A 22,596-nucleotide genomic window follows, 5' to 3' on the forward strand; every position below is an offset into this window, starting at 1 on the left:
GGTTTTACGGATTTCATCCCTTACAAGAGAAGGAATTCCAGAGTTGTGGTCAGACATGACTAAATACAAAACAAGTGTACAGATGGCAGGCGAGTTTACTCGAAAACGTGAAAAACAGCACAAGATATGGATGTGGAACTATGTGCGTGACCATATAATGGACCTGTTTCTAAAGCACCCCTCCGTAAGGGAGGTAGTTTCTGAGGTGGAGGAAAAAGTGGCCTCAGGGGAGACCACTCCTGGCAAGGGCGCTGATATACTGCTGCATAGATTTGTTAAGGACCTCTAATGAGTAGTTTAATACTTGTTTGATAGTGTATGTTAGAAGTTAATTTGAAGTTTTATCATATCTTAGACATGTTTATTTTTGTTAATTGTATTAAAGTACATATATATTTAGCATGTTTAGTGACTGTAGAACTGTTGCAATATTTATTTAACAGTTTGTGTTTAAACTCTGCTCTTCATCCATTAAGTGCAATATGTTGATGACGTTTAGATTTAATTTGTTATGCAACAGTCCTTATATAACATGAATAATGACATAACGGTAAAACATCAGGCCTGTTTTTAAATTTGTTGTATAATCCAATAACAAGTTCAAGCTGACATTCAGAACCTGTATAGATTGGTGTAGTAATCAATTCAGACACTGCATAACTCTGTTAGAAATGAAATGATTAAATAGATAGTAATATTGCAGGTCTAATATAATACCAACATCAGATCTTTGTTGTTTTTTTGGTATTATTAATTGGTATTGTAGTCTGTTATGCTGAGTTGGCCTTCCTCTGTCAGACTATGGATGCATTGTTGAGCTCTGGAAAAGAGGTCAATGGAATCAACACATGTATACATGTATAACAATCAAAGTGCTTAAAGCTTGAAAGGCTTTTAGCCTGCTACATTTATGTCATTGTGTGTTAAACAAAAAAAACCCCATAAACATCATAAAAAACATTTAACAAAATGCATTGGATTTTTTTATGTTTAAGGTCTCTTTCTACAATGACAGGATCCTCATGCAAAATTCTTCTGGATCAATCAACAATATACTATTTATTCCCTGTATAGCAGGCAGGAAACCTGTCAATGCTTTTAGCCCTTCAATTTTTATTGTAAAACTGTATTATACGCATTTAGTAATGGTTAAATGTTGTAAGTATGTACTTAAATAAATAAATGGTTTGATGTGACACAGCCACATAACCATTTATTTTGTATAAATACATACTAACAATCTTAATAATAAAAAAATGTTAAGGCTATTTTAAATATAGAAACTGTATTAATAATTGAACTATAATCACCCCAAAATCCTGATTATTGGATAAAATGAAATATTAGAATATTGTTTAAAACATTTTGTTTGATATCTTATTTGATATACAAATGGGCATTAAATTGCATCTTCAAAAAGACAGTCCATGTTTTTTCTTGGTTTTATGGATTTTTTCTAGGTTAATTTCCTGGGAATAAACCTGTCCTGATGAGACGAATTATATATTGCTGCTTTACATATTGCGTTTTGTAACGCATCATTTTTAAAAAATTGCATTTTCTATGGTTTAAATTTCGTAGATACAAAGAAACGCAGCTTATTCAAACCATATTAACCGCACAACATATTATGAATACTCGATACAGCGCTACTTTTAGCAAGCTACTTAAGCTATAAGAGGAGATTGGTAATGTAAATTTTATTAGGTTGTTGACCACTGCAGTTCTAACAAAGCTGCACTCAATATGCCTGTGCTTTCACTAATTCGTTAAATGTTATGTTGATCTGCCGCTGGTAGATTTCAATTTATGGTAAGTGTGAATCTCTGCTGGCCTTGCAGCCTACAGCCTAGAATTGCATGTATTCTACACTGTGCTGTCGCAATGGTGAATCCTTCCAGATACATGTATAAAAGTTAACATAACAAATATCTCCCTGCATGGTCATACATGTATCTGGATTTATCCAGGTACATTAAATTTAGTACTGAAATTTTACTTCTTGTTTGCAGTCACATGTGTATTCCATACCAATTAAGTTGCTTCCTTAATTGTGGACCTGTGGGTAAATAACTGAGCTGTGGGTGAATTCATGTTTAATGTTCATTTATTGATGAGAGTTATTATACCTGTTATAAAACTTTATTTAGAAAAAAAAACTACCGTTAAGTGCTTGCCCTACATAGAAATTGATTCTAAAACTTTAGTGTTCTCCATTAGTTCAAATTAAATGGTAATGCATATAAAAAAAATTGCAATAATAAATTATATTAGTCTTAAATATTATCAGATGCTGCCTCAAGGAAAACATGTTTACAATTTTCAATGGACAGGGAACTATGAATAAATTTTATAGGAGTAAGAAATTTATCAATAACATCTTTCTTCATTTTCCACATATCTCCTTGTTTTGCAGTCAATTACTGTGGATATACCAATTAGCTGCCATTTGGGTGGTGCGATATATGTTTTATCCAACCTTTAGCATATTTCTGACAACATGGCGCTCTCTAGGTATAATAGCATAACCAGTATGTTATATACCAATTCATTTATCCCTGCTTATTTCAGTGGCTTATTAAAATGTATGTACTTAGTGCTCTTAGATGTCTGGCATCAATATTTGTATTATGCTCATTGTGAAAATGTTTCTTAGATACAGTCTTGTGTTGGAGGGAACTTGAAACCAGCTTGTTTGGCATGGTGACAATTCAGACTTGCTTGCGAGTATGGGAATTAAACCCTGAAGTAAATGCTCTTGGTGATAAGTATGTGCACTAACAGTACATCACCAAAAGTTGTATTTACCGAAGCATTTCACTCATTAACTAGACCTGAGCCATCAAATAATGGCCACTACTCAAGTGTTTTTACTTCGATCATATAGCGTTTCTTTACATAAAACAGAGGTTGTATAACAGATTCTTAAATAACAATCCCACATGACCATATCATGAAAAAGATTAAGGTAAATATTCATAACTGTTGCTCTTATATAACGAGTTATGTGAATGAAAACCACATGTTATTAGGAGGGGTCTAAGCAAGGAGATATACTCCTGTTAATTTTTGGTTTCAATGTTGTAAGGTTTCTTGCCCTTGGATTATTGATAAAGACAGTGGTTGTGTAATACCGTAAATTGTGTTTTATAACATTGTGACCCACTGTTCTAGTTAAGTGGAGACGCTACATGCTGGAGCAGATAGATGACTTCCCTGCACTTAAAGTTACAGTACATTAATTTAAAAAGAATTCAATTGACAGTACAAAGAGTATAAATAGTATGAATCTTGATTAACCAAACACAGATCTTAAAAACATTAAACCATCAAAAACATATGCTCCCATGCAAGTACGTCTGTACCATTTTAATGACTTAACCATTTTTAAGTATGTGCAGAGGCAACTCCAGGCTTTTACTTTAGAGGGGGCATAAATTAGGTGCGTAACCTTTTGACTTGCGCCTCTCGCTAAGGACAAAACAAAACTTCTTTAGGTTGAAAATTTTTACATTTCTAGTCTGAAATGGTGGATTTTGGGCGGATCTTATTACTATTTGTTTCCTATATTGAAATAAAAAATTCACTTGGAGGATCTGCTAATGTTATGTATGACTTATACGTTATATAACACGACAAGCTTTAGCTAAAAACTTGTGGTGCGCAATGTGCTGTCCTTAAAACTGTCCTTATTCTAGATATTCAACCAAATATGTTTTGCTTTGTCATATAACTTTCATTTATCAATAGCATACATTGTTAGATTAACTAGAACATCACATGAAGATAAAATAAAACTTGCAACTGCTGTAAATGTGAAAGGGAAAAAATCAAGACAATTTTATGACTAACACGGCCATGTTTTTCCAACCTGCCTATGCCTTTTGTTCGCATGTTTTCATGCCTATTAATTGACTGGTATGCTTCCCTTTTCACATGATTACTGATTTATGACGGTGACAACGTACAAAGACAGTCCTATTCCTTTCCTTCATGTCTACCGGTAGTACGTCAGTTCAAGAACTAGTTTTCATGCTTGGGAGGTTTTAGGATAGGAATGTAGAAGTTACTACATACTTAAATCTCAGTTTTATTTTGAGGTACATAGTTAAACAATGTAACATGGTCATCAGTTCACAATCATGAAAAAGTCAATCCGTTTATCATGTCACATTAATACAATTTTAAAGAACATGCTTGAAGGATGGGAAATCTCCATATATCAAAGCTTACAATTTAAGAACAAAATTTGTTCCAATGTACAATTAAATGAAAATACAGTGCATATTATAAAAATACATAACTTTATACTTAATAAATACATAAAATTCAAGATTGCTCATCCAAATAAAAGTAATAGTATTAAGAATTCATATGTTAACGATATAAGAAACAAGTCTGCAGATTTCATAATCAACATACTTGCACAGAATTGGTAATGTAGTTATGTTGCCCAGTCTCTATCGGCCATTTCCAGCAAAGAAATAGCTCTTGTCACATGACAGAATCGTGTTCTAATACGCCATCAATTTTAACCCAAGACATGTTAAACTTTTCAGATTTTCCAATACAATACATTTCTTTTACCAAACTGTATTAAAAAGACTTGTTCCCTAACATACAGGTCAATCTAAAATAATGTTTTATATAAATACAGTGTTTATAACAATTAAAATATGACATAAATTATAATATAAACATAATGGTCTATCATTAAGTTACATTCAGCAAGTTAATAATAGATATGCAGATGAGACAACTACATGTTATAAACTTGCATAAACGAAGGTGTAAACTAGGCTTGCAATATGACAGCAATAGAACAGGGGTGGGGAATATCACTTTTTACTCTACCGTGACAATTACAGAAATTTGGTTTTACTCTTCACTTCAATCACAACAGAGTAATGTCCTTCCCCAAAAACAACAACAAAAAAACAACAACAAGAGCCCTGCAGAGTGAAAGCTACCCCGGTTATGCTCATCTTTAATCTGTTCATTCAAAGAGTTTTGAAGTCTGTGCCTAGGTTCCTGTTATAGCATGATGGTGCTGATGTCAGGGATACCAGGCTATGACAAATGCTCTGTGTTATCTTTCAAAAAAGGATGACTTAATATTTCATTATTTTTAATAATTGTACTAAATTCTTGCTATATAAACCAAATCTGAAATTGGTTCCACTATACATAATTATGGGAAAAGACTAACTTATCTTTCATGATAGTAAAAGTTGATAATGTACATGTAGGCATCCTGGAGTATAAATTTATCGATCTTGCATAGTCTACAACTTTACCTGTTAAGTGAAAAATGGATTTTTGTCCAAAATACCATTAAATTCATAGTAGTTAAAAACAACACTTTATAAGCATGTGATTTGTGACCATTTTTTTATCAGAAGAATGATAACTTCATATTGATAGTAAGATTATTCATAAGAGCTCAATTATATAATATGAAATGCCTATTACATGGAAAAGGGAAGTTCTACTTATACCATGAGAAGTTAAAAGTGTACACATCAATCTATCATCAGTATTTAATGGGGCTAGACACCAGATGGTTAAAAAATCGGCCAATACAGTATTTCCTCATAACAAGCCTAGAATTGTCAATGCTAGCTAGTAGGAAGCTGATTATACATCATATTACAATATTAAATTAATAAACGCAAGAATCATGTTGCTGTCTCATCGATGTTTCCCTGTTTAAAAACAGCACATAATGGTTTCACAGTTTAAATCAAATATGTTAATGAGTACAGATAAATATACGGATGCTATTTTTAAACTTACTGGGATTTACATGATAGACAACCCTAGTAAATTTCGATTTAGAAAGTAAAAACAAGGAAAGATGTAAGATTTAATATGCTGTACACAATGATGTCACTTTTATGTAAGCCTTCGACAATTTTCTGTTTTTCTTGCAATGGTATCATCTGGTGTCTAACCCCTTTAAGATTACAATAACATTACTTCTAGCCCTTTTATAATAACAATAACATTTCTTGATAATAGAACTACAAGCGAATGATATGTTCTTTACATGTACATAGCTTCATCTACAAAAGCATATGCAAAGGCTGCTTGCTATAACTGTGAAAGTTTTTTTTTTATAATATAGGAAAATTGTCCAACTGGCACTTTAAGCTTGAATTAGTAGAAAAAACTAACAAATAATAAAAGTAATGAGGGATATTATAAATCAGTTCTTATTTTAGTGTATCAAAAAAGGAACTCATTTCTCTATTCAATGATATGACATCAAATAAAATTTATATCATTTTAGAACAAGGAAAAATTATTTTAGCGATTTCAGCAAAAAGATTAACAAATACTTAAAAAGGAGTTATAGAATGTAGACACAGTTTTAAAAGTTAGTTTATTTAAAATCTAAATATTTCTGATTTCATTTATCATATGAAGTCAATTTCAGTGCTTTTAATTACAAACTTAAAATTACAGAGTACAAAAGTATATAAAATCAACACATCAAAATACTTCCAAAAGTGCTCACAGAAAGTACATAATCTTAATCCATTACTTAATAATTATTACTCGGTGTTTAATATGAACTTAGATTAACTCAATACAATACATGAGCCACCTCTAGTCCATAACATATCTGAAGAAAATGTTGATGATAAGGACGATTGCTGATATAAGCACCACTAGTCACCGACTGTCGTGTTTGTTCTTGAGGAACCCAAGGACTCGTTCCAGTGCTCGGAGTCGCTCCTTGTACGAGGTCATAGCAATTATCGCCAACTGAATGCGGGAGTCGAGTGGCAGGACAGCCAGCATCCACCAGTGCCAGGCAGAACCGTTTGGCCCGTAACTGCTCTCAGTCTCTGGCCCTGGGAACTCCCCTAGATGCTGCAAAATCTGAGCACGCTGGACCTGCGGCAGCTCCTCCCACCACTTTCTGCAAACCAGGTACAGCCTCTCTGATGTACCACGTACCTCTGAAATAAATAATACAACATCAGTTTTCTGTTTAAAGATAAAGGCAACAAATAAATATGCATATCTGCTGAGCAATTCTTTATATTTCAACATTAACAAGGTTATCAAAGTCAATTGAATGACCAAGGAAGAAAGACTATAGTTTGCAAAGAAATGTCTTTCAGTTTAACAAATCATGATCCCAAAGCCATTTTGCTCTTAAGAGACATACAGTCTATTTGTTTCTCCTTGCAGAGATCAATCTTTTATGTGTGAAGTCACTTGACAAACCATCAATGAAATACTTAACTCAAAATTCAGTTTGTGGTTATGGGCAGAGCAAAACACAACCATTCAATGCTTAAAAATCTTTAAATGCTAAGTTTGCACACAGATGTAAATTCTACTAAGAAAAATCATCATAAAAAATTACGATATTACTATTCATAAGTGTAACTGTTTGTTAACATTCAAAAATATAGGAATGTGTAGATGCAATACCTTCCATGTCTGCCACTGGATGGTCGGATATGAACTCAACTTTAGCAGTGTTGTACCCATCCCTCTGACCTTTACCGATGACCTTGAACCTTTTCCCGCCAACACAATCCACCAAAGACCTCCCATCAGGGAAAAACTGCACATCTCGTATCTCTAGCATGCAGCCATACTCTGAGAACTGAGACCTTTAGAAACAACAATAAAACTATTGAAATGTGTATTTATTATAAAAATTATCATACTGAACACTTAATTTCGGTGATATTCAAAAACTGATATTTAAGTAATTTGCAACTATTTACGACTGTCTATTTAAAGCTCCTGATGCATTCTTGATAACTAAAAAAAACATACTAAACAAGTTTTTTTCCTGAAATTAGAGTTCAAACTTAAGTACAATACCGGGTGAGATTGATAATTTTAAGCTAAAACAACTCACTCTTCATCACCGTTGGCTACACACATGCCAAACTGTCTGCGTCCGGACTCCATGCACTGTCGTACCATCAGCCGGTACCGGGGCTCAAAAATGTGCAAGGGGCAAGACACATATGGGTAGGCAAGGGTGCACACGAATATCGGGATGTCATGCTCGCTGTCCAACCCCATACTGCAATCATACAGAATTGTTAGTACATATATCTACTGATGCATACTATTTTCAGGCAAAGTTAGGCCTGCTGAAGCCATTACATACCTCTCAGTGATTTTCCAACTTTGAGAATGGGACCAGGGCCCTTAGAATTGTGAAAATAGTGACAAAATGCCTTCATTTGTGAATATATGATAGTATATTTCAAACAAAGAAACACACAAAAATCCACTCTATGAACCTTAAGCGATTATGAATGCTTTTAAACAAAACTGTACTAGTTGAGCCAAAATAGTCAAGAATTTCCTTCTTTTTTTTGTATTTTGAGTCAAATTTTTGTGATAAAAGGAATTATGGTAAAAATGAAACACTGCCTCTATATCCAACAAATGGTACCAGAACCAACCAGGTAGGAAATCTAATGTACAAAGCTATCATAAACTTTATAACATGTGTATTTCATATTGTCTGTACACCGAGTTCTATATCTGAGTACATGTAGGAGTTAAAACCATACAAAAATGTGGTTAAATTAACTACATAAGGGACAAAATTTTGAGTAACAGATGCTGACAAAAAACCTTTAAATTACATAATTTAATAACCCCCCACAGTTCCTCTTTTGTAACTGGTCTCAGTTTTGTCTATTTATGGAGAAGTGTTAACCAATCTGTATACATGTAAAAGCATTCCAGGAGTGACACATGTTTGCTTTTGCCAGTTTTTCTTGTTTTGTAACTTGTATTGAAAAAAATAAGTTATTTTTCCACCATAACAATGACCAGAACAAAAACTGTATGTTGCATGGTTTATGTACATTTTTCAAAAGTGACTATTGGTAATTGTATGTATACAAAGGTTGCTGTGTACCTGGCAAGCTCCTGAATCTCTTCCTCGTGTTGTGACATACGCTCTATGCAATCCTCCGGGAAGTAAGCTTCAATAATATTCTCTATTGCTATGGTTACAGACTGTCTGCGCTCAGCCAAATACTGAAAGAATAAAAATGTGTGCAACTGAAGCTATTTCAATCCCAAATGATCGAAAGAAATACCTGTTTACAAAATGGTGCATACATTCAACACAATTGTTCTAACACATCATTTATTGCAATGAAGATTTTAGACCCAGTATGTTTTCTTCATACATCATAAAGGTATAACTGTAATGGCAACAATAATGATAAATGCATTGTTTACCTCTGCAAGGCAGCTCTTACAGAGTGGACACTCTGTCTTGTGGTCAAGACACTTGTCGAGGCATGGTCGACAGAACACGTGTCCACATGGAGTAGAGACAGGGAGATGCAGCAGGCGATAACACAGGCTGCACTCAAAATCCTCCCGACACACCAAAGACGGATCTTTCAATAAAGCCTTCCTTGTACCTGAAACATGACATAAAAACTTCAAAATACAAGAAAACGGGTGGAGCCAAAAAAACAAACACTGAGTCTCCCATATGCATGTATATAAGGTTTTATCATGCTTAAAGTCCAACAACTTGAACCAAAATAAAATGATATTTTATTAACTGGAAATTTAGTTTTTAACCATGAACTCACATTTCTTTGCACTGTGTTTAGGACTTCCTTGGCCCTGATCTCCACTTGGTTCAGAGAGTTTTCGCTTCGAAAAGATGGGAGTGCTCACCCTTGACCCTGGGGCAGATTGGGCTAAAACAAAATAAATAAGTATATCTATTAAATCATTAAAGCTATAATATCCAATAATCTGATCACATAAAAGAGCATACTATCTGTGTATTAAGTATGTTTTAGCTAAGGTAACATTATCATTAAGAGAAAAAGGGGAGACTTACATTTGGTGGATTCATTTGAAGCTTCTGCTAAAGAGCTCCCTCCCTAAAAAAAAGTTGGGATTTCATGTTATAACTGAAGATAAATTATATCATAAATGACACATCAATAACTCTATTTAATTGTTAATCAATGATAGAAAAAGTCAGTTAACTTCATTCTCTCTTTTAAAACAATATTTACAAAAAGAACATTTTGTGAAAGATCCAGCCAGATAATCTAAAGGTTTAACAGCTATACTCAAAACTTTTTAAGCGTTATTTAACGGGCGTACCTGAGATGGTTGGTGGTGATCTTTCCCTTCTAGAAAGTTTGTTGCTGAGTTGACAGTATCAGTGATGATGTCTTTCAGCCGCTTAACTGTATCTACAGTGACTTTAGGCAACAACACCGTGCAGTCAAAGTTGGTGCGTATCAGCTGATCCAAGAGGGAGGGATTCAACTCCCGCTGCAGCTCAGTTGCTTTTGGATTATCTGGCGACAGGGGCAGGATGATGTTATGCAGCGCCTGTGAAGGGAGATCTGTTATGTTGATTGGGAATACCAGTTTCATTACACTTGATAAGTTTATAAGGTTTAGACTATATTTTAGCTGTGTGTCAAACTCAAAGTAGATATTTCTTTCAGATTTGTCAAAAATTGTTATGAGCAGTCACCATATGTCTATAACACAAAACTGGATAGAAAACTAACGGCAGCCATTTGCATAAAACTTTGATAAGTTGTCCACAGGTTATGTTTAGGTTAGTTAACACGCCCTATTGGTTTATATGATTTTGGAATAAATATGGACCAATCAATAAAATGTTAGTTATAACCGAATGAAAGCAATTCTAAACAATTGGCTGCTGTACACTAGAGTCTCTTTACATATTTGATAATATTCTTTTATGAAACTTGCTCAACCACATGACACACCCACATTTGCGTGTATCGTGCGTGCTAAATAATGAACTTCAAAGCTAACAAAAAATATTTTTTCATGTTTTAGTCCTTCAAACCCTTTTTAGCAAGGGAAGTCCCTTTAGAAAGATGTTGCAAGATTTAGATATAGGCAAATTGATTGAATTATTGCACATTCTCTCTGGTTTTTGTAAACATGCTACTGTTACTGTTACGTAATCATGTTTAATATTGTTAACCTAATCACAATGCTTGAACTGTATAATAATCACAGATTGGGTTATACATCTCTGTCTGTGACAGTGTAAACATACATTTACATTCAAGCACTTGTGTCCTATATTTAATACTATTGGCATAAGTTAACTAACACAACCCCTCTTACATGCACGTTTATGTAACAGTTTTATATAAATAGCTATCAATACAACCAGTACCAAAGTGTTGTCAAGGTCAGCGACATTGTACTTGACCTGTTACATGTGAGATGAGACATTTAGGACATTAGGCTGGATTCAGTCAGAAAATTTGACTTTGCAGTCTTGTAAGTAGTTCAGTGTTAACATATATATGCCATAATTAGAAGACAAAATAATCACTTATACATTAGAATTTAATTCAAATTAGCTCGAGCACTGAAGTTTATGAACATGAAATTGGCCATGCAATATAACTAGGTATATATAATTAACGCAATAAACAGGTGAAGGTGTGCCATTTGCATACATGCCATATCCTCCTGCGGGGGGAAAAATCCCCCGGAATTTCGATCCAACCCCCGATCTCCCGGAGGGAGATAAAAATCCCCCGGATTTTTTTTTAGAAATTTTACATCAGGCAATTATGACAAAGTGAAACCACAGTATGTGAGTGAAACTGAATGTAAAGAAACAACTCCACAATGCCAAAAGGAAACTTTTACAACAAGTGATCAATTAATTTGTAGTAATTATCAAAGGCAAAGAAATATTGCTATTTTGGAAGGAAGAAATTAATAATATTTATTCTATTCTCTTTTTGTCTGAAATTCATCAAAGCTGATAGAATTAAGCACAATTTTCTAAAAGACTTTGGAGGAAGGTAAATTTAATTTAATTGTCTCGAAAACATATTTTTCCAATGACATATTTTGTTCTGCAAGTGCATTACAGTATGACATGACAGTGTATCATAAGAATATGATAAAAACATAATGACATAAAATAATTCTGTATAATGAAAAAGTTAAGAGGTTTTCAAAGCAAACTATATGTGAATACATTTTTTCGTACTTGCGTCTAAAAATACGTTAAAATTTCGCCAAATTAGACCTGCTAAAAAAATCCCCCTGAATACAACCAAAATCCCCCTGAATTTTCAGCCTTTTGAACAAATCTTCCTGAATGGTCTCCAGAAAATATGGCATGTATGCATTTGAAGGACATCATCAATAAAATGTATAATTCATCGTATATTTTTTATTTCTATAAATATATGGCAAATTCCTAATAAAAGAAACAAATACTGTCAATGCATTTACCTGACCAAACATGAAGTTTACTTTACTGTTTATATAAACAAACAACATGTGCATCCCTGCATGTATAGTTCCTACCTTAGAGAGATAGTCCTTGGCTGTTTCAATGGAAGAGTCCAGTGCAAGGCACTGTAACAAAGCAACAACTGACTCTTCATACTGCCCTAAGTTATATAATGCACATCCCCTTCTGAAGTAGCCCTGGAGAAACATAAGAACGTCTCAAATAAGTATGTTAAAGCAGTAACAGTACGTTTCCATAGCAAAACAACAATGCTTTACTTGGACTTCATACAAATAAACTGTAAGCAAGTGTTATCATTTTTTTCACAGATAGTTTTCTCCTGCAGACATTAAGACACATGAAACCTACTCTCATTATTAATACTACTCAGCTTTCATAAAAAAATTCAATTTGAAGTCTAAACTTGAAATATCTTAGTCATTAATTTTGAACATTTTTATCTCTCAAAAATGTATGTATCTTAAATACTGAGAACTACAATTAATTAATAAGCCACTGAAACCTGCAAACTCAACCAAAGAGCTCTTTTAAAAAATAATTCTATGTGAAAAAATGTGGCCTCAAATGTAGCATGTCATTGATACCACGTTTTGATATAATTAACTTTCAGCCGATTTTTATCCAAAATGTTGACAGTTTCTGTACATCCAAGGACTCAATTTTGGAAGTTTAAGCTCATTTCGAGGGAGTGATATAATTCCATACTTCCTTTAACGGTACAATTAACAGAGTACTTATTCTTCTCATTGGCTTGGAAATAACCATTCCAAAATAACATAGTTTACTAAGCATGTTACCCGTTTAATTCTTGGAAAGATTATTAATTCATTTCAGAGAATTTTTAAAACTTCTTAAAAACATAATGCACACTTCAAAGTGCGACATTACCTTGGGCCAGTCTGGTCGCAACTGTAAAATCATATCAGCATCTTCCAAAGCCTCTTCATTCCTGTCCAGGCGAGACAAGGCAAAGGAACGGTTGCTCCAAAGTAAGTGGTCATTTGGAACTAAAATTAAAATAGAAAATTATAGATGTATCAGGTAAACTAAGTGTTTAAAATGACTGACATCTAAAACATTTAAAACTGAAATTTATTTTCATAATCATGTTAAGGAGGCTACTGGTATATTTTCTCATATTTATTCATATGAAAATGAAATTTGGGTCTAAAATTCTTGAGTACCCAAAAATCATGTTTGTTGACCACATTTAATATTTTGATGATCTAGATCAATATCAGGGCTTCTTAAAACCGCTTATTTGCTGCTTTGGACAGATTTGATTTGGTGCACTGATTTCTGATTTCTAAGATTGGTCCTAAATCTCATTTTTTTACAATCTCGGTCCAAACAGGTAAGTCAGTAAAAATGTAAAAATTGTTATACACAAACAGTGTTTGTCTTTCACACATCCCAAAATACCAGGGGACATCATAGCGGGGGATACGGATGATAACTTGGTGTTGACTTTCCTGTATTTTTTATAAGAGAATTTGCTAAATTTGCCATCTGTAAATGATTGTCACAATTTTTTTTACAAACAGCCATTATCATTAAAGAATGACATTGTTAATCTGCGAACCATAAAATTCCGAATCAATTAACCTTGTCAACAGTAACACACCATTTATGGCACAAATTGACAACTGAATGCACCACTTATGTCATTTAAGACAAAATTATGAATAAAACCCTGTCACAAATGGTTAAAATGGTGATTGCCAGCGGGAACTCTTACTCATTGACAGTACATTCAATGTTCAAGACCCTCTTTTCATGCCCAAAACAATAAATTGATCATTTGACTGCTTTGTAAGGAATGCTGCAGAAACTCGTTAAGAATGTCGTGCAAATTTTAGTTTGTATAAATTACAATGTAAACAACTATGATAGCTTTAGAGCACAGGTTATGAATTGCCACATCACAAAAATTATCGACAGAAAGTGTGTGACAGAATTCTTCGGACATTTCCTCAATCTGACTTTGGAACAGGCCATTTATTTTTAAAAAAGGGGGGGGTGGGGGAACAGGCCCGGACTGATAGAGATTTCGAAATTTAAGATACCCTGATCAATAAAGATGCTGGCCTTAACAGCACTTGATCAGTTTTTTGCGCATATTTTCCTAAAAAAATCACATTCTATTTTCAGGAATGTAGTGTGTGTGGGTTAGAACCAGCCGCCCGGTTAGCTCAGTTGGTTAGAGCGCCGTGCTAGTGTTACGGCGGTTGTGGGTTCGAGCCCCACACTGGGCGCACTTTTCCTCCCAGGTTACTTTACTGGTGGCAGCGGTAAACGGCCTAAAAAGAATAATGGGGGAGGAGTGTAGTGTGTGTGGGTTAGAACCAGCCGCCCGGTTAGCTCAGTTGGTTAGAGCACCGTGCTAGTGTTACGGCGGTCGTGGGTTGGAGCCCCACACTGGGCGCACTTTTCCTCCCAGGTTTACTTTAGAAAAGATGTCACAAGGTGCATCTTGCATTTATGTTAACCTACATGTGTTCTTTCTTCTCTATGCAAAATTGGAATTCCCAATTTCGGTCATTTTAACAATCTGAAAGGCCCCAGCCTCATTACTGAAATGGTGAAACGCTGTTGTAAGTATAAACAGTCAGCTGTCAAAGGGGCTAATTAAACAGGGTAAAATGTCCCTTAACACCGGTCCAGACGCTCTACGGCTGCAAGAAGAAATTGCAAGCGTCTGTTGACATTGACATTAACTGTTATGTAAATGAATTTTTACTTATATAATCAACTGAAAAATATATTAATAAGTAAAATAATGAATATCATACCCAATTCCATCGCTCCTGTATAAAGTCTTATGGCTTCCTCAAATCTACATGTTTGAAAAGCATCATTTGCCATCTTTTTAATTTCCACAGCCTTGCTATGTTCCGGAAACCATTTGTCTATTGTTTGGGACAATAAAACACTAGATTTTATCCTACTTATATTAAGATAAAGGTATTTAGTACCGCAGTTTTTACATTGTTTGGAGGCATCTTTAACCAAACATTGTCTACAGAACGTATGCCCGCACGGTATTGTCACTGGGTCATATAACATATTCCGGCATATCAAACAGTCGAACACAACATTTTTGTTCATTTCTGAATTGATCAAAGGATCCTGCTTCACTGTGTTCACTAAAGACGAAACCAAGTGTTTTAGATCCTTAGGATTCATCGGTCCAACTCTGCATGCCTTTGAATACGCTGTGAAGGCTCTCTCAAACTGACCAAGTTTAGCAAAACAATCTGCTAGTCCTAGCAAAAACTCTGGTTTCGGGCCATATTCCCTGATGGATCGTTCGTATATTTCCGCTGCTAAATCAAAGTTTTTGGAGCTAAATGCCTGCTTCGCTAAATCAACCATTGTCGTTCTGAAAAACAGTGCCTTCGCGAACACCACGCTTACATAAACATAACAAAGTCACATGACAGTTTTCGCAATTTTGATTGGTCGAAAGGAAAGTTCACAATGTTTATATAAACGTTCAATGAAAGGTTATGCAACTTCTCTACTTTTGAAATTTGTCAATATGATATATAATTATCTTTGATCCATTTAAACTATCATTTGCAATACTATGTTAAAATCCAGAATATTATATTTGATTAAAAAAATTACGGAAGTAGACCTGTCTACATGAAACTAGGTCAACCTGAACATTCGTCTTCCTTTAATATATTTTATATAGAACAAAATGGGTAGGTAGTTGTTTCGTCTACTTATTTTAACAGTTTGTCATCCTTATTATAATCTTAATTAATGCAACTATTATGCCCAATTAATAGGGTGTGAGCATACATGTACACCAGCTGAGGAAGAAAGAAATAACTCAGTAGACCATTTTATTGAATATTTTACCTTTTTAGCGCGACTTCTAAGAATAAGGAGGACTATTAAATATATATATATGTAATAGTCGCCCCAGCGTCGGCTTCGGCGTCCGGTTTTTAGGGCAAGTTGGGATTTTCACTTATAAGTCCAATTCCCTGCACCCAATTCCCTTAATACATCACACAGTTGTTCAGGGCCATCACATAATGAGGTTACATAACCAAACTATCCTTTATACAAATCATAGCCCCTGCACGATTGACTATATGGAACTTAGGTTAAAGTTATAGGGCAGGTTGGGATATTTATTAGTAACTTCTAAACCCTTCATTCAATTGACTTAATACATCACACAGTTGTTTAGAACACAATGAGGTTACATAACTCCATATTATCTTTAATACAAGTTAGCGCCCCTGATTGACTTAGGAACTTATTGTAACGGTCCGCTGTAGGCGGCGGATGTGCGTTCATAATATGTAACGGTCCGCTGTAGGCGGCGGATGTGCATACATAGTGTAACGGTCCGCTGTAGGCGGCGGATTAGCGTAACGGTCAGCTTTAGGCGGCGGATGTACGTTCATACTCATAGTATAACATTCCGTTTTAGACGAAAGTACGTTCATAGTACGTATGTTAACCTGCATGGTTGTTAATATGTAAATTAGCAAAGCCTGGGTTCTGTGTGGATTGAGAATTTACTGTATATAAAGACCACGGACCCTTTCATGGTCGAGAATGCTTTTCCCTGAAGGGCTCTGTTGGTGTTTGGTTGACGTCGCACATTACAAATGGTGGAAGCGGTGGGATGTTGACAACCGTGCCGGAACGGAGTTGCCCTACCCTTGAGTTTCCCAGACCAAGACTCGGGACGTCAGTCTTCTCGAAGGGGAAAGTAATGTAACGGTCCGCTGTAGGCGGCGGATGTGCGTTCATAATATGTAATGGTCCGCTGTAGGCGGTGGATGTGCATACATAGTGTAACGGTCCGCTGTAGGCGGCAGATTAGTGTTTTTTACGGTCCGCTGAAGGCGGTGGATGGGCGTTCATAGTATAACATTCCGTTATAGGTCATAGTTCGTATATTAACTTGGTTGGAAGTATGTAAATTAGCAAAGCCTGGGTTCTGTGTGGATTGAAAATTTACTGTATATAATCACCAGTTGACCCCTTTGATCAGGGTCGAGCATGCTTTTCCCTGAAAGGATCTGTTCATGTTTGTTTAACGACGCACGTTACATTATTTTAAAATTTTAGGGCAGGTTAAAGTTTTAGGGCACGTTGGGATTTTCTCTTATAAGTCCAATACCCTTCATTCAATTGACTTAATACTTCACACAGTTGTTCAGGGCCATCACAGAAAGAAGTTAGATAACATAATATTTTCTTTTATACAAAGTATGGCGCCTGATTGACTTTGGAACTTAGGTTAAAGTTTTAGGGCAGGTTGGGATATTTATTATTAATTTCTATATCCTTCATTCAATTTGACTTAATACCTCACCCAGTTGTTCAGGACCATCACAGAATGAGGTAACATAACTCCATTTTATCCTTAATACAAGCTATAGCCCCTGATTGACTTAGGAACTTACGTTAAAGTTTTAGGGTAATTTTGGATTTTAATAAAAAAACAACTTCTATACCCTTCATTCAATTGACTTAATACTTCGCACAATAAATGACGACCATCTTACAATAAGGTTACATAACTACATTCAAATCCTAAATACCAATTCAAATATGATTATGGACCTTGATTTTTTTTTATTTCCTTTATATTTATTTTGACGATCACATTTTTAATTCTTAAGTTTTACAAACGGAAAAGAAGTTATAAGAATGATTTGTGTCATTGTTTGGGCGGGCTGGTGGGAGGGAGAGGTCAAAGTCACCTTTTGTATCGAATAGTTTTATCTAGGTTTGAGATCTAGTGACCAAACGTGGTATATAGGAAGAGTTTATGGAGACCTTTTATGGGATTGCATTTGAGGCCCATAGGATCAAGGTCAAAGTCAAAGCTACTATTAATAGAAAAATGGTTGGTATTGAATAACTTAGTTAAGGGTCGACTTATTGTGAGCAAACTTGGTATATATAAAGAGTTTATAGAGACATTTCATCAGATTGTGTTTTGGGGATTTATGGTCACTGTTTACTTTTTAATTTGATTTTAGTGCTTTGAACAGGCACATACATCATTATTGTATTAACGTCTAAGTCAAAGCGGCGTAGTCGAGCGCGCTGTCTTGCGACAACTCTTGTATTGTGTATTTTGATAAGCGGACAGTGTAAAATCGTTTCTTACTCATAAGTGTTTTTGCATTTTTTAGCTCACCTGAGCACAAAGTGCTCAAGGTGAGCTATTGTGATCGGTCTATGTCCGGCGTCTGTCGTCCGTCGTCCGTCGTTCGGCGTCAACAATTGGTTAAAATCATCTTCTCCTAAACCCCTTGGACAATTTTGATGAAGCTTCATAGGAATGATCCTTCGTTGGTGCTTTTTCAAAATTGTTCAAAGAAATGAATTATATGCAGAACTCTGGTTGCCATGGCAACCTAAAGGAAAATGTCAACAATTGGTTATAATCATCTTCTTCTCCGAAACCCCTTGGACAATTTTGATGAAACTTCATATGAATGATCCTTGGTTTGTGCTTTTTCAAAATTGTTCAAAGAAATTAATTCCATGCAGAACTCTGGTTGCCATGGCAACCTAAAGGAAAATGTCAACAATTGGTTATAATCATCATCTTCTCCTAAACCTCTTGGACAATTTTAGTGAAACTTCAAAGCAATGATCCTTGGTTGGTGCTTTTTCAAAATTGTTCAAAGAAATTAATTCCATGCAGAACTCTGGCAACCTAAAGGAAAATGTCAACAATTGGTTATAATCATCATCTTCTCCTAAACCCCTTGGACAATTTTAAAGAAAACTTTATAGGAATGATCCTTGGTTGGTGCTTTTTCAAAATTGTTCAAAGAAATTAATTCCATGCAGAACTCTGGCAACCTAAAGGAAAATGTCAACAATTGGTTATAATCATCATCTTCTCCTAAACCCCTTGGACAATTTTAAAGAAAACTTTATAGGAATGATCATTGGTTGGTGCTTTTTCAAAATTGTTCAAAAATGAATTCCATGCAGAACTCTGGTTGCCATGGCAACCTAAAGAAACGCGTCAACAATTGGTTATAGTCATCATCTTCTCCTAAACCCTATGGACAATTTTAAAGAAAACTTTATAGGAATGATCCTTGGTTGGTGCTTTTTCAAAATTGTTCAAAAATGAATTCCATGCAGAACTCTGGTTGCCATGGCAACCTAAAGAAAAGCGTCAACAATTGGTTATTGTCATCAGCTTCTCCTAAACCCTTGGACAGTTTTAATGAAACTTCATAGGAATGATCCTTGGTTGGTGTTTTTTCAAAATTGTTCAAAGAAATGAATTCCATGCAGAACTCTGGATGCCATGGCAACCTAAAGAAAAGCGTCAACAATTGGTTATAGTCATCATCTTCTCCTAAACCCCTTGGGCAGTTTTAATGAAACTTCATAGGAATGATCCTTGGTTGGTGCTTTTTCAAAATGAATTTCATGCAGAACTCTGGAAAAATAACAAAACTTTTATTGGCAAATACTTTGACGCCTAGTGCTTTAATATTTGGTGTGTAACATTTTCGATTGGTTATCTACGATGTTTATTTAAATTATGCCCCTGAAGAAAAATTGGCCTCACCCCGTGGGTTACAAGTTCATTATTAATATATTTTGTTAAAATCTGATAGTAATGTTAAGTTTGCACTTGAAGCAAGGGCAGCAAGTTTTTCTATATATATGGTCTCCTTTTTTTGTTGGAGATTCCACTACTTTCTATTTTTAGTAACAAGGGAATAGATTTTAAATTGTATTAAGTCTTCAACATAGTCACTTCTAAGGTAATTATTGTTCTTTTTTAGGTTCATGGATTCAAATAATTATTATACACTTTATTCTTTAGAAGAAATTTTATTTTTACTTATTAAATAATAAATATAATAATCAGACTTTTCCATTGAACTTCATGTATATTATTGTTCATGCAGATGCTACAATCTTATCTTCTGTGTGGATCGTGTTATTCACTTATAGCTTATATAAAGAACAAAAAAATATTATTATTAACTTTAGATGGAATGTGATGTTGTCCTAGATGAGTAAATGTCTTATTATTCATTGAAGGTGTTGTGTGAGATCTGTTATTTGATTTTTAGAGCTTAAGGCAGTTTATTGATGTTATGGGATGGTGCACTGTTTGTTGTTTTTGTATCTATATTAAAAGTTATTTCAGTGTGCAAGCAATTTAACATAGTTTTGTCAGTGTGCAGGCAATTGAACAAAGTCCTGTCGCTGTGCAGGCAATTGAACAAAGTCCTGTTAGTGTGCAGGCAACTGAAAAAAGTCCTGTCAGTGTGCAGGTATCTGTACCAAGTGCTGTCAGTGTGCAGTCAATTATCAAGTCCTGTCAGATTGGTGGGCAGGCAACTGAACAAAGTTCTGTCAGTTTGCAGGTGAGAATCAAATTCTGTCAGTGTGCAGTCAGTCATCAAGTCCTGTCAGTGTGCAGGCAACTGAACAAAATCCTGTCAGTGTGCAGTCAATCACCAAGTCCTGTCAGTGTGCAGGAAACTATGACAAGTTCTGTCAGTGTGCAGGTAACTGTGACAAGTCCTGTCAGTGATTATCTAGGCAACATGTTTGACCAGTATGTTTTTATGCCCCCAAAGGTGGGCATATTAAAATCGCACTGTCCGTCTGTCTGCCCGTCCGTCCTTCCGTCCGTGTGTCTGGGTCAATAACTCGTGTCCGTGCTGTAACTTTCTCTTGCGTGCTGTAACTTTCTATTGTTTGGACAGATATTAATTTAACTTGCCACATGTGTTTGACATACCAAGGCGACGTGTCGTGTGCAAGACCCGTGTCCATACCTCTAAGGTCAAGGTCAGTGTTAGGCTTAGTGTTTATTCACAATGGAATGCTGCATATATAGGAACATAAAGTATAAGTTGTCATGTCCGGGCTGTAACCTTCTATTGTATGGACATATTTTAAAATAACTTGCCACGTGTGTTTGACATACCAAGACGGCGTGTCGCATGCAATACCTATGTCCCTCCCTCTAATGTCAAGGTCACACTTGGGTGTTTATTCACAATGGAATGCTGCATATATGGATATAGAGTATAGGTTGTCGTGTCTGGGCTGTAACTTTCTCTTGTATGGACATATTTTAAAATGACTTGCCACATGTGTTTGACATATCAAGACGACGTGTTGTGCAAGACCCGTGTCCCTACCTCTAAGGTCAAGGTCACACTGTGTTATTCACAATGGAATGCTGCATATAAAAGGACGTAGAGTATAGGTTGTCGTGTCCGGGCTATAACTTTCTCTTGTATGGACAGATTTTAAAATGACTTGCCACATACCTAGACGACATGTCGTGTGCAAGACCCATGTCCCTACCTCTAAGGTGAAAGATACACAAGTGTTTATTCACAATGGAATGCTGAATATGAGGACATAAAGAGTGTAGTTTGTCAAGTATGGGTGGTATTTTTTATGTTCAAAGGCAATTTGAAATAACTTGCAATATGTATTTGACACGTAAAGGCAAGATCAACTTTTCATATACTTGTTCATAGGTCAATGTCACATTCGGGGGCACTCGTCACATACTTTGACAGCTCTTGTTCAATATTCTTTGAGAAACAAGCTATAATGATAACAAAGGTTAAACTCTTTTACTCAGGTGAGCGATTTAGGGCCAGCATGGCCCTCTTGTTTATTTATTTGTTTGACACATGACTGTGCCTAAAATAGCATGGTTAATAATTGAAGAAATCTTAAACGATGTTGAAAACCATTTAATAAATTGTACAGTTGTTGACTTTTATTTATGTGACATTGACAGACATTGATAAACACAATACTTGATACATCATTTACAGAACAATATCAATATTTTATTTAATTATGTGACATACATGACTATGCATATTTTTTCACTTACAGAAGGTCAGATAATGAAATATATGGACATATTAAGGACAAAGTCAAACATAAACAATACATACACATGAGTTAGATTCTGATTTGAGGTTTCTACGTTTTTATATAACATTGAACCTTTACATATATGGCAAGATTATTAAATTCAGCATGTCATCATTGTGTACATCGTCTGAAGGAGTTGTTGGTACCAGTCCCGCGACGTTGCTGATCATCCAAAGAAGTTGGGTGGTGGTGAGTAGATGCTCCCTGTCCAGGTGGATCTTCAGGTCGACTGTCATGAAATCACTGCGGAGGGGGACATAGAAGCCAAGGTTTGCCCTGCCAGCTTTGGTGTTGATGCAATGATGCCATCCCTCGACGTCGTTGTTAGTTTTGATTTGTTCTCGGAACACAGA

The 22,596-nt window shown here is 35.2% G+C and overlaps 2 protein-coding genes across 4 annotated transcripts in view; one reads left to right on the forward strand and one right to left on the reverse strand.

The window, feature by feature from the left end:
* The window catches only part of LOC128229077 (methylmalonic aciduria type A protein, mitochondrial-like), a 28,543-nt gene extending 27,120 nt beyond the window's left edge, over positions 1-1,423 (forward strand). The window contains exon 7 of the mRNA XM_052940727.1: positions 2-1,423. Within this exon, the coding sequence (XP_052796687.1) occupies positions 2-289 (288 nt within the window). The 3' untranslated portion in view covers positions 290-1,423. The remainder of the gene's footprint in view (position 1) is intronic.
* Positions 1,424-4,077: 2,654 nt separating this feature from the next.
* On the reverse strand, positions 4,078-16,303 carry LOC128227172 (LON peptidase N-terminal domain and RING finger protein 3-like). 3 transcript variants are annotated; one of them, XM_052937443.1, is made up of 12 exons: positions 16,175-16,303; positions 15,097-15,700; positions 13,193-13,311; positions 12,358-12,480; positions 10,135-10,368; positions 9,863-9,905; positions 9,606-9,716; positions 9,241-9,428; positions 8,912-9,033; positions 7,889-8,059; positions 7,450-7,634; positions 4,078-6,968 (listed from the first exon to the last, which is right to left on the reverse strand). In XM_052937443.1, exons 2-12 carry the CDS (start codon positions 15,677-15,679, stop codon positions 6,679-6,681), a joined length of 2,169 nt encoding a protein of 722 aa, XP_052793403.1. In that variant the 5' UTR covers positions 15,680-15,700; positions 16,175-16,303; the 3' UTR covers positions 4,078-6,678. The 3 variants fall into 3 exon arrangements, with proteins under 3 accessions (XP_052793403.1, XP_052793404.1, XP_052793401.1); XM_052937444.1 differs by having other exon boundaries at positions 15,097-15,686; positions 16,175-16,264; XM_052937441.1 differs by lacking the exon at positions 16,175-16,303 and having other exon boundaries at positions 15,097-15,721.
* Positions 16,304-22,596: the final 6,293 nt, after the last annotated feature.

Source organism: Mya arenaria, chromosome 3 (genome assembly GCF_026914265.1).
Source record: "Mya arenaria isolate MELC-2E11 chromosome 3, ASM2691426v1".
NCBI lineage: Eukaryota > Metazoa > Mollusca > Bivalvia > Myida > Myidae > Mya > Mya arenaria.

Excerpts from the sequence above, each read along its gene's own strand:
- LOC128227172 (XM_052937443.1), bottom strand. The coding sequence starts at position 15,679 with ATGGTTGATTTAGCGAAGCAGGCATTTAGCTCCAAAAACTTTGATTTA. Across the intron at positions 10,369-12,357 it reads CCAAGGACTATCTCTCTAAG|GCGCTGCATAACATCATCCT; the intron begins GTAGGAACTATA and ends CTCCCTTCACAG. Across the intron at positions 6,969-7,449 it reads TCCAGTGGCAGACATGGAAG|AGGTACGTGGTACATCAGAG; the intron begins GTATTGCATCTA and ends TATTTATTTCAG.